The sequence below is a fragment of the Pongo abelii genome, chromosome 7, assembly GCF_028885655.2.
Source record: "Pongo abelii isolate AG06213 chromosome 7, NHGRI_mPonAbe1-v2.0_pri, whole genome shotgun sequence".
In the NCBI taxonomy this organism is placed as follows: Eukaryota; Metazoa; Chordata; class Mammalia; order Primates; family Hominidae; genus Pongo; species Pongo abelii.
Window position 1 is genome coordinate 90,018,823 of NC_071992.2, and position 13,424 is coordinate 90,032,246.

General features: G+C 35.1%; 1 protein-coding gene across 3 annotated transcripts in view; it reads left to right on the top strand.

The window, feature by feature from the left end:
- The window catches only part of PI15 (peptidase inhibitor 15), a 67,280-nt gene extending 58,432 nt beyond the window's left edge, over window positions 1-8,848 (top strand). For all 3 annotated transcript variants that reach the window (XM_054561779.2, XM_054561777.2, XM_054561778.2), the window contains one exon: window positions 2,295-8,848. In XM_054561779.2, the coding sequence (XP_054417754.2) occupies window positions 2,295-2,430 (136 nt within the window). In that variant the 3' untranslated portion in view covers window positions 2,431-8,848. The remainder of the gene's footprint in view (window positions 1-2,294) is intronic.
- The last annotated feature ends 4,576 nt before the right edge of the window (window positions 8,849-13,424 follow it).

Here is a 13,424-nt window from a genome sequence, read left to right on the forward strand (position 1 = left end):
TAAAATCTGAGATTTATGTAAAAGTTTATAACATAAAATATGTAATAATTTTACTTATAATACAATTTTATTTCCAAGTTTCTGTTTCTAAAACTATGTGCTCCAAAAAGGTGTGTAAAACAAATCGGCAAAAAGATGAAATTAAGATAGCATTAGCTTGGCCCATATGCTTTTACAACTTTGGGTAAATGCATAGATGGAGGGACGGGTGCGATGGCTCACTCCTGTAATCCCAGCACTTTGGGAGGCTGAGGCGGGTGGATCACCTGAGGTCAGGAGTTCAAGATCAGCCTGACCAACATGGTGAAACCCTGTCTCTACTAAAAATACAAAATTAGCTTGGTGTGGTGGTGCATATCTGTAATCTCAGCTACTCAGGAGGCTGAGGCAAGAGAATCGCTTGAGCCTAGGTGGTGGAGGTTGCAGTGAGCTGAGATCGTGCCATTGCACTCCAGCCTGGGCAACAAGAGCGAAACTCTGTCTCAAAAAAAAAAAAAAAATACATAGAGGGAAATAAGATTATGAATGGTACAGGATTAGGATAAGAGAGCGAGCCACACTCATAAGATAATGGGTCCCCCTTGAACCTTTCTGAGCAAGCCTGTGATGGTATCAAAATTATGCAAGAGGAAGCTTATCCTTAGAGTATAGTGTAGAATAAATTTTATAAAGGTGGGCAGTCTTAAAATCCCGTCTCATTTTGTAATATGAATAAAAGTGTTTCATTTTAAAGATAGATTTTCCTGTATAGATATTTTGTAATTAAAAGTCTGAATTTTTAACTGAATGATTGATCAAGATATTTTCATATCTTATAGATACACTTTATGAGTCACTGCTTGGTCTTAGTTGGGTCTTCAGGAAGATGAGGACCACCTGTTTCACATTTTAGCCTCTTACCTATTGTTGTCTTATCTTCAACCCTGACTTTTTACCACTGATAACCAAATTTTCTCCCGACCATTCAACTGTCTTCACATTGCTGTCTACATTGCTATTTCTTAGTATTCTACTTACTTATCACCACGCCACTGAAAACACATTTATTAACTTCTCCTTTATAATTAAAAGAGCAAAATAACAGTATGGCATCATGGCAGTTTTTAACTCTGTTAAGTGGAGATTTTGGTTTATTATTATGATAATGGCCATCAACACAGTGAAGGAAAAATATTGACAACACAAAGTAATTCAATTAAATGGGTTCAGTATTATCAAAAATCTAATAGCACTAATTTAAAATAATTAGTAGCTATGAATTCGCATATGAAATAAAACTTTTGAAATCACCTTTAATTGTTCCTGAGAGACATTATTCTCTTATGAGAATAATGGTATATTGGTTTATACCATTATACCATATATGAAGATTTTCACATCTCATTTTATGAAGATTGGGAAACTAAAATACTTTACAGAAGCAAATCTCCTTTTATTTATGATAACTTATATTTTGTGTGTATGATAATTTGTTACTTATTTCATTATTTTTAAGCCTCCCAGAAAATACTAGTTTGTTTTTTAATCATCCTCATATGAGCATTAGTATGAGTTTAAAAGGAGTAAGTTTAAGGGAATATGGCCTGAGTATGTGCTCCAGAAATCTGCTGTAGGAGAGAGATTTGAGTGGAATGACCCTGGTGTCCCAGGGCTCTGTGTCATCAGGCGTTGTAGGCATTCACTTCTTATCTGTAAATTAACATAGCATCAACAATACTCAGAATATATAAATATATATAAAAAATATATAATATATATAAATATATATAAAAAATACATAATATATATAAATATATATAAAAATATATAAATATATATAATATAATATATATAAATATATATAAAAAATATATAAATATATATAATATATATATAAAAATATATATAAATATACATATAAAATATATATATAGATAGAGAGAGAGAGAGAGACGGAGTCTCGCTCTGTCACCCAGGCTGGAGTGCAGTGGTGCCATCTCGGCTCACTGCAAGCTCCACCTCCTGGGTTCATGCCATTCTTCTGCCTCAGCCTCCCCAGCAGCTGGGACTACAGGTGCCCACCACCACACCCGGCTAATTTTTTGTACAATACTCAGAATAGATTTTAAAAGCAAGATATACAGAATAAGTTACTATTGAAATAAGAAATGATTATAACTTTCAGTGACTTTCTAAAGCAACTTCTCAAACAGATCATCACATGTCAATACATGTGAACATATGGCTTAAGGACAATCTACTTTTAAAAAATGAGTGGGTTGCACTAATGCTGTCTTTTTTGTTTTCCCTTCTAGGGGCAATTGGATTGGAGAAGCACCATATAAAGTAGGGGTACCATGTTCATCTTGTCCTCCAAGTTATGGGGGATCTTGTACTGACAATCTCTGTTTTCCAGGAGTTACGTCAAACTACCTGTACTGGTTTAAATAAGTTTACCTTTTCCTCCAGGAAATATAATGATTTCTGGGAACATGGGCATGTATATATATATATATATATTGAATTTTGCACATATTATACATATTTTGTGCTAATCTTGTTTTCCTCTTAGTATTCCTTTGTATAAATTAGTGTTTGTCTAGCGTGTTTGTTTAATCCTTTGAGATATTTGAAACATCAATTTCTATTTTCTGACCTCTAAGCCTAAATTAAGATATTGTGTATGTAATGATGACATAATTGATGCATCCAATCCTAAAACTTGCATTCCAGAGGAATTATATCATTATGTTCCTAAGGAATAAATATATATTTGACCTGTAAGTGTGTGTATGTATACATATACATATGTATGTGTATGGATTTATATATGCACACAAACATATAATATGTGATGTAACACGTAGATGATAATATGATTCAGTAGTCAACTTGAGGGAAATTTTTAAAAAACTATTCTCAATTATATATGAGGTGATGGGACTTCTTAACACCCATTTCTATAATACCCACAAAATGATAATTTGTAAAATAACACTTAGTGATATCTGGAAATAATAATTCAATTAAGCAACCATGAATTTCACCCTGGAGATATTTTTTCTTATTTGAGTCCGCCAAAGGCTAATGCCAACTTATATCTTATATAAGTTCTCAAATCATGCCTTTCGCTTAGTCTCATTTTATTCAATCAGTCGTCATGAGTTGAGTGCTTACTACATGCAAGGCACTCTGCTAGTTATGTTCTAATAATGCAGAGATAATTAGACATGGTTCCTGCCCTCAAGAAGCTCACAAAAGTATTCAGGAAATAATGCAGACTAGTGATTTTGCTATAAAATTATTTTTGAAGGAAGCAGACACAGCAGTATTTACCTGTAGATGGGGCAAGTAATAAGCCATGCTGTGCAATATATACATAAGGCTTCTGCTTCTCATGGAAATTTAGTTACAGTGCTTGGAATGAGAAGGGGAAGGGAAGAATTAACAAATGCCAAGATTCCTGGAGCAGATCATACAGCTGTGACTTTGGAAAACAGAAAGTAAGACCCTCAGAAAACTAATGAAGTCTAAGAGAAATAAAATTTAGTGGACAGGTATGAAAAGTGTAATTGCACCTAACTACCAGATGGAGAGCTTCCGAATGGGCTATCCTTAGGGTCTAGTACATCTTGAGGCCTCTCAGCAGAAGACAAAGGATTCCAAAAAGAGATGTGGAGGTGCTGAGGACACCTCTATCTCTTTGTTGTTTAGCCTGTCATTGATTCAATCTACTTACCATCTTGGGTCTTTGAGTATTGTACGAAAGATCCTTCGTGCACACCACACACAGTCATGATTTTGTTAAAGTAGCCTTCTTCAGATGCTTTTCTAAGGGCTAGTTACCAACTTTATTTCTGTGTTTCTGTAGAAGAAACATTTTCAGTTCTTCATTGAGTTTGATTATGGAAATCCATTCAAAGTCACTATGAAAATTTTACTCATGTAGTTTGGAAATGCAACATTTTCCTATCATGAAATCTCTTTCAGAGAGGAGAATACAACATCTTGGTCCAGACATTTAACATATTGCATTTCAAGTACGTATGTGTGTGTTTTATTCAGGTTGCGTAAGGCTCCCATAGAATTACAGAACAATTAAATATGGTTAGTTCCAGAGTGCAAATAACAGAAGGAAACTACTTGTTTAAAATTCCATACACATTTGCAGTTTCTTATACACATTTGGATACTTTGAAAGATGACAGATCGTTAAATCCATTCAATGGTAAAGAAACTCACCATCTGGAGATTGAGTCTACTTGTTAATGAATGACTAGCCCAATTATCCTTTTAAATTGAATATGGTGACCAAATGCTTTGATATCATACTGCTCTGACTTTGTGGGCACATATGTAGACACTACTAAAAATAAATATTTTTGGAGATTAAAATGGAGAATAGAAGTAATTACATTATTTAGGTCTTAATCCAACTTTTTTCTAATATATCTAAACAATTGAAAGGGTAGCTTATTCATGGAATATTGGCTTGATTTATCTAGAAACTTTTCCCTGCTTCCATTTTACTATATTCATTCTACTGGAACAGCAATAAGTACTATTAAACAGAAGATAGCTACACTAAGTTCCAATTTTGTTGCTGAATTGCTTCTGTGAGTTCACTTTTCAGTTCTAAGGAAGAATAATATTTGCTACATATTTCACAGGGGTTCTTATGAAGGTAAATTTACCAGATTAATAAAAATTCATGAATATTAAAATTATCATTAATAATATAAAAGTTATTTGAGATTAAATTAAATTTTTCATGAGCCCCTCTTTGGCAGGAACTTTGTTTAGTTCTTTGTATTTATCCCAGCTTCTTAAATGGTGGCTGTAACATAATAAATGTTTAATAAATGCTTATATGAATGGATTTTTAGAACTAACTAAAAAGCCAAAAATGGCAACAATTTACAGAAATCCCATCTTTCCATGCTTTAGACAAAAATGTCTTAAATATAAAGTTTTGATTATGTAAAAAATCCAGATAAATCATCAAATATATCAGATTAAGACTAGGGTCTACACACTTAGGCAACAGTCCCTTCCAAACCATGACAAAAACTACAAGTTTATTTATAATTTAACAACTCAGCTGAAAATATAACGGGTATATTTGTTATTCTAACTCTATTTTTTAAAGTTAATAATATAAAGTGGCCATGTAAAATATTTTATTTTCCAGGCTAAAGCAAATGAAAGTTTGCTAGTATCAACACAGCCTGCCATATTTTTCACAGCATGCAACAATGGTGCTAGGATAGCTATTTCTTACTGTAATTGCCAGAGGCAGGAAGGGTCTGGATATAAGCTATTTCATAAAAGCAGCTTTAAATTGTCAGTATTAAGGTTTTCATGTGGAAAGGTGTCATTCAAAAAAAAAAGTAATTGGCATACATATTCCACAGCATCGATCCTCTCTATGGTGTTGATTTTTTTTATATCACCAGTAGAAAAATTTTAATATTCTCACAATATAGGTTTTGGGGCTTCCATATCATCAAAAGACTGAAAAATTATAATTTTAGAATTAAACTGATGGATTTCATTATAGAATTATCTGTGAGTTGTGTAAGCACAGTCTTAATGTTTCTGGTTATGATAGATAAGTTTGCTCAAAAAATGTGGATGAAGCCATTATTGTTATTATTGTTATTGCTTCTGGTCAGTTGTCTAAGCATCATCCCTTCTGTGGCCCATCACCCAGCAGAGTTGCCCTACAAATTTCATTTGGCAGCGCCATAACATTCATTTGAAAAATTTATGAAACCATTCATTTGAAAGTTCCATGCAGCTTTAGCACAGAGTTGACCAAACACTAGGGTAAGTTCAATTTACACAGAATATTTGAATTGAAACAACAGAAATTTTTCTCATAATATGTACCTGTGTGAAACCAACTTATCTGCATAATTAAATCTAATACATATTTAAGCCAGTTTAAGTGTTTTGTGTTGATGCCATGCTTATGAAATACATGCACAAGCTAAACATATAATTTGAATGGGTCTATGAAGGAAAAATAATGCTTAGACTTTAGTGTAGGTTCTTCCTGTGTAGCCATATACCCAGGCTCTGCAGTATCGAAGGATGCAAATGTTGACGTAGGTGGAAGCTCTTACCTACCAAAGTGTTTAGAGAGAATAAAGTTACATTTGTCTTAATGTCTAACATTATCTTTGCTTTTATGTTTCATAAAAATTTGTCTTTATTTATGCTGGTGAAACATATAATCACATCCAATCATTTGAACACATGCAAAATAATTTTTTAAATTATGTTATTGTTTAAATTTGACTTATGGGAGATCAGTCAAAAACTTAGAAGGTTTAACACTTCACTGATTAATGGTGCTGAAAACACGTTACAATTACCACATATCCTTGCTATAAGTTTTGAAGTTTCTTAGCAATTAAAGTTTTTTTATTCAGTGTGAACTGTCAGTATCTATCTGGTGCTAAATATATGGTGCTAAATGAATTGTTAGTGTTGATGGCTTTAGTAATGCTCCTTTTATTCATTGTTAAATTTAGTGTTATCCATTCGATTCCTGATTCAGAAATATCAATAAAATCCTATGTTAAATTAATCTTTACCAAAAACAGGCGTTAACTCTGTTGCTTTAATTCAACAGTCCAACATTATTTAGGTGTTACAGAGTGTAAATGTATTTCTTTGGGAGTTATTGATTTTCTTTTTAAAATCTTTTTATAGCTTGGCAATGTCCAAAGTCAAATATCACCTAAAGTGGTTAGATTACTTCTACAGCTAATAATGTTGCAGGCACTGGCGCCCTCTGGTGGCTATGAAGACAAATTCCGAATGGCTACTTGACCTACAGCAAAAGCCATTTCTGTTCCATAAAAATTTGTTGTGCAATATTAGAATTTCCATATATTTCCTAAATGACAGCACCTAAAATGTTTGATAATATTAACATGTATCTAAGAGGAAAAGAAAGTTAATATATTCTGGCACCCACTTTCCTAATAATGTTTTCTATGATTTTCCAGTTCTGAGGCACTTATTAAAGTGCTTTTTTTTTTTTCTGAATTAGGTATTGGTAAAATATATTTTTAAATTTAGTTAGCTTTATAAATACAATTAGAATTACAATTAATTAACAAAGTTATAATTGTCTCACTTTCAGAAGTGATCACTTATTTTTATTTAGCACAGTTCATAAGATAAAAATATATAGAAAAATAATCAATTTCATATATAAAAGGATTATTTTTCCACATTTAATTATTGGCCTATCATTTGTTAGTGTTATTTGGTCATATTACTGAACTAATGTATTATTCCATTCAAAGTTCTTCTAGATTTAAAAATGTATGTAAAAGCTTAGGATTATATCATGTGTAACTATTACAGATAATACTCTAAACCTTCAGTTTAGATATATAATTGACTGGGTGTAATCTCTTTTGTAATCTGTTTTGACAGATTTCTTAAATTATGTTAGCATAATCAAGGAAGATTTACCTTGAAGCACTTTCCAAATTGATATTTTCAAACTTATTTTAAAGCAGTAGAACCTTTTCTATGAACTAAATCACATGCAAAACTCCAACCTGTAGTATACATAAAATGGACTTTCTTATTCCCCGCACCTTCTCCAGTGCCTAGGAATATTCTTCTCTGAGCCCTAGGATTGATTCTATCACACAGAGCAACATTAATCTAAATGGTTTAGCTTCTTTTTTCTCTAAAAACAATCAGCTAATGAAAAAAAAAATTTGAGGGCCTAAATTATTTCAATGGTTGTTTGAAATATTCAGTTCAGTTTGTACCTGTTAGCAGTCTTTTAGTTTGGGGGAGAATTAAATACTGTGCTAAGCTGGTGCTTGGATACATGTCACAGCATCTTATGTTTTATTTGACAAACAGAATTTTGGTACCATAATATTTTGAGAATTAGAGATGATTGTGATGCATATATATAAACACTATTTTTTAAAAACATCTAAATATGTCTCACATATTTATATAATCCTCAAATATACAGTATCATTTTAGATATTTTTTAAACAGATTAATTTGGAGAAGTTTTATTCATTACCTAATGCTGTGGCAAAAAAGGTGCCTCTGATGTTGTGATATAGTGTTGTGAGTGTGTACATATATAAAACCTGTGTAAACCTCTGTCCTTATGAACCATAACAAGTGTAGCTTTTTAAAGTCCATTGTATTGTTTTTTCTTTCAATAAAGGAGTATAATTAATTGTGTTGTTTTTGAAGTATATCTAATTGTTTCCTTTTTTTCATAGTTTTAAGGTAGATTAGACACTAGATAAACTGGCCTGTTGGACCATCTACCAGTTTTGACGAGAGATAAATCACTTTTCTAAAGCAACAATGATTGTATCTTTAATGCATCACTGAACACCAACTTCTCTATTTTTCTTTCTTCCTTCCCTTTTCTATTTTCTTCCCTCCTTCTTTCCTTCTTTTGCCACTAAATCCCCCCAAACTATTTTGAGATATCATTATAAAAGATATTTCCATGGAGGGAGAGCAAAAGAACAACATCAAGAAGTTCTGACTAAGGAAAACTGCCGCAGTTGACCATGAATATTTTTTATTTCTTCCTAGAGGGCTTCTAAGCCTTTCTAAGGGAGAGGCACCATCTCAGGCCACTAGTCTGCCCAAGGCTGGAGACTCCCAGGGTGGCTCTTCCTTGTAGAGGGGTAACTCCTGCATCTCTAATGAGATGGTTGATCTCACAGGCCAGTTGAGAAAGACCAGAATCTAGGACTTCATTTAAATTTTTCCTTACCATAGAGACAGCCTCACTAACTGAAGGCTTTTCAAAGAGCATCTGCCCCAAAACCCTGTAGCTGTCTCTCAGCTTCTCTTTCTCTTGCTAGTTGTCCTCGTTCACTTCACTTCCTCCTATTTGAAGCCTCTGGTTTTCCACTCACAATTTTGGGAAGTTCTGTCATCTCCAGAGGAGGTGGGGTTCCATTCCCTGATCTGTGCGTGTGTATGTGCATGCATGCGTGTGAAGGTGTGTGTGTTGCAATTTCTAGCCCCACAGAGGCCTGACTGATGCTAGCAACATCTCACCCTTCTATTCTTGGACATCTCTGAGGGTGAAGAAATGGGGCGGGGAGGGATGACCCCATTCAGTCTTACCCACCGGTGAGCACTAATTAACCTATGCTAATTATGAGAGGCAATGCCCCCTGACAAGGTAGACACTGGCTTTCCCAGACACAGCATACTGTACTCTTGTGAGCAAAGCCTATTCCTGCTGTCACTTGACTCTGCCCTAGGTCCTTCTGAGACAGTAACCTTGGCACTGTGGTCCCAGGAAGCACTGACTCTCTCCTGTGTTGTGCTTAAACTTTGCAGGAGGGATTGGTCCTGTCTGGTCCTGTCTTAGCAAAGTGGAGAGGTGGCACACATCCTCAGTTGAATATCTGTGACCTCAATTCTCTCCTTTGATGAAGGACAAATGAAATCCTGGCATGTTTCCTTCATTGACAGCCTAATAATTGAAGGGAACATGCTAGCTTATTAAGGAACACATGGATTTTACCAAACTTAGGTGCAGACAGAAATTCATTCTGTGACTTTCTACATAATACATTGAACAGTGTAGTTAATTATCTCAAAAATGATTTTTTCTGAAAACATGCACATGAAAATGGTATAACTACTTTATTCTAAAAACTAAAAGGTATGTGAAAATTCTACAAGCTCTAGAATCTGTCAGTATCCTGCAAAATTGTGTATGCATTTACCCTTTATCTCAGCAATTCCTCTTCTACACATCCATTGCAGAAATACACTGGCAAAATATGAAATGACATGTGTACAGTGTGAATCATTATAGTATGATTTGTAACTATTTGTAATAGTGTTAGCGAAACATCAGGGGTTCAGTCTAGCTGCTGCTGCTCTCAGCATAGAAAGCCAATCACTGAGACAATGATTATTGCCAAGGAAGAAGGCTTTGCAGTGGAGGAGATGAGAGATCAGTCTCAGATTCATCTCCCTCTCTCACTAAAATTAGGGGTTTATATAGCATGGAGGAAATGTCACCATGTATGGGAGAACAGGAACTCTGGAGAGGTAAGGAAGAAATCATAATGAATGAGGGGTCTGGCTTCTCATTGCCTGAATCTGGTGAGTTTCAAGCTTTAAGACCAGAAGGGTCAATCTCTACGTTTATCAAAAACAAAAGCAACAACAACAGCAACAATAACAACAAAAAACTGTTTTTGGGACTACTGGGTCGGTTTCAATAGCAAAAGGCCAGAAACAAAGGTCAATCAGAAAGGGGTTGGCTGAGTAGTATGCCCACATGAGATAATACATTGCCTTCCTCTGTTTGAGCTGCTATAATAAAGTATCACAGACTGATTGGCTTATAAACTACAGACATTTATTTCTCACAGTTCTGGAGCTCAGAAGTCTGATATCAGATGCCAGCCTGATCAGGCTACAGAGAGTTCTTTTCCGGGTTGCAGACTGCTGGCTTCTCCTCATATCCTCATGTGGCAGAAAGAGAGTGTACCAGCTCTCTGAGGTTTCTTTTATAAGTATGCTAATTCCATTTATAAGAGCTCCACCCTCATGACCTAATTACCTCTCAAAGGTGAGCCCCCTAATATCATCACACTGAGGGGTCAGGATATCAATATATGAATTTGTGGGGATACACTCTGTCCATAAAAATTATGTAGTTGAAAAAAAATCTTTATAAACTCATACAAAGTGGTTTCCCAGGATACATCCCTAAGTGAAAAAAGTATGGTACAGAAGAGTGTAATTGGTATGCTACCCTGGTGAGAAGATTCTGGGGGAATACTACACGTACACAAACATGCATTTATGATACTATCAGTTTTTATTTGCAAAAAGAAAAATGGAATGGTGAATCAGAAAAGAACAAAAATTATTACCTCTAGGGGGTAAGAAGGGAACCTAATAAACGGACAAAAATGTTTCAAATGACTCTAACACTTAGTATTTTGGGTGTATATCCTCAGTGGAACATATTTTAAAGATAGAGTTGCAAAGAAAGATTTCATTTTATTCAGTAGCCTGTTTGTAGTATTATTAGTGAGGGGTGGGAGACTAATGCACATAAGTAACTAGACTGCTCTTTTTAGAAATCAAAGTTTTCAATGTAAGAGAAAAGAGGTACCATCTCAAAAAATAACACTGAAGTATGAATTTGAAACATCAATATTAACTCAAGGTATTTGAGTTAATATAGTCTTAAAACCTCTGAACAGTGTAAAGACCTAGAAACTTGGAATCCAATAGTGCTAAGTTGAGTTAGTGTACAGATTGTTGTCCCTAACACCATTCATCGCTTAAGGTAAGGCTTGGCCTTACTTCAGCCGCTACCACCTAATCCTTCACACCATTGTCTCTCACATACATTAATGGAATCCAAAGTGGGGTATGTCGTCCCCAGTGCTCAAGAAGCAGAATTGAAAGTCGTGCTTAGGAAACACAAGAACTTGTTTTGATATTTAATTTTATCTAAGAAAAAGAAAGAAAAAAATGAAGATTCCCTGAAGGATAGTGGATTGACAGTGATGGCTCTCCCTTGGTCCATCAGTAAGGGACATGTTTCCCCAGAAGGGTGTGGTGTCTGAAGAATGGCGAGTGGCCCACGACAGCAGTGTCGCCTGTGCTCCTCACGCGGATGTTTGCTTTTAGGGCTTTTCCACATACTGTATTTTAGTGAACCAGATAAGAGAATGAACTAATTTTGAAATCCAGCTTTTAAAGAACATTGACAAAAAGTTTCAGAAAATTCCCACAGAACAAGTATTAAAAATAATTTGATAATGAATGCACAAGTAACACTAGGAAATGTAAGAGCTGGTACTTACCTTGCTTACAATAACAAGCTGTCAACCACATTATAAGGTAAAAATAATGATGATCTACTATGATAGACTGGCCAAGGAATTCAAAATTTTCTAGACTACTAGGAATAATAAATGTGCTGTTAATGATTCATATTTGCTTTGATAGATTAGTTGGTGAGTTAAGCCATCATGATTAGCACTGTTTTCAAATGAAAATAAATATAAAATGATGATTGAAGTGATACGCTAAACAAAACTTTTCAAAATTATTGAGCATATTTGAGCATATTTGATCATGTTGCTCTGCTAAAAATGTAAATACTAGCAAAATTTAAATTTGAAATTATAATAGAAATATCACAGTACTGTTTTGGGGAAAGCAAAATGACTTTATAACATTGATGACAAAATATTTTTAACGGTTATTAGAAATTTTACTCTAAATATTTTGTTACTTGAATATTTTATAATGTATACAATGCATTATAATTCATGGAACCTAGGGGATCTAATGTCTAATGTCTAATATATATCAGCATAGGTTATAATTTATATCATACACAATGGGGCAGGGAAGATTCAAAACTTTTTACTATCGGATTGCACAGCCAAAAATTTTAGAAGCAATAGGTGCGAACCGGGACAGCTTCCTAACAGGTCTGTCTGCTTCCACTTTCGCTCTCTCACTGTCCAGCCCCACAGCACCAGGACTGATCATTTTTAAAGTAAAACACATCCCATGACTTTCCTGCCCAAGACCTTCCAGCCACATTCCAATGCACTCTTTTTTTATTTTTTTGTTTTTTGTTTTTTGTTTGTTTTTTTGTTTGTTTGTTTTTGAGACAAAGTCTTGCTCTGTCACCTAGACTGGAGTGCAGTGGTGTGATCTCGGCTCACTGCAACCTCCACTTCTCAGGTTCAAACGATTTTCCCGCCTCAGTCTCCTGAGTAGCTGGGACTAAAGGCACCCACTACCACTCGTTGCTAATTTTTTTTTTTTTTTTTTTGTGCTTTTAGTAGAGATGGGGTTTTGCCATGTTGCCCAGGCTGGTCTTGAACTCCTGAGCTCAGGCAATCCGCCTCCCTTGCCCTCCCAAAGTGCTGGGATTACAGGCGTGGGCCACCGCGACTGGCCTCCAATGCACTCATAAGGAAATCTGAGCTTCATCGCTATTCACGGGAGCTCTGCTGGGTGACTCCTGCCTCCTTCTTCAAGCTCCTTCTCTGCTTCATTGCTGCTGCTCACTCTGCCCTGACCTTACTTGCTCTCTTTCCTCCAGGTTTATCTCCTTGGTGGGGCTTTTTCAATTGTTCTTTCCTCTACTTCTACTGCCTCCCAGATATTACATGGCTTTTTATCTCTCACTTTATTCTGGCCCCTCCTAATAGACACTTTTCTGACCTCCAGATTTAAAACAGCCCTCTTGCCCCTCCAGCACTCTCTGTGTTTGCCCTAGTGTTATTAACTCCATAGCAGTGACACTGTGATTACTCTGCTAAGATCCCTCTGTGAGCGTATGTGCACCATTCAGTTGCATTACATTTGTTGACTTAAGGCTGTGTCTCCCACTAGAATGCAAGCTTCATGAAAGAGAGATT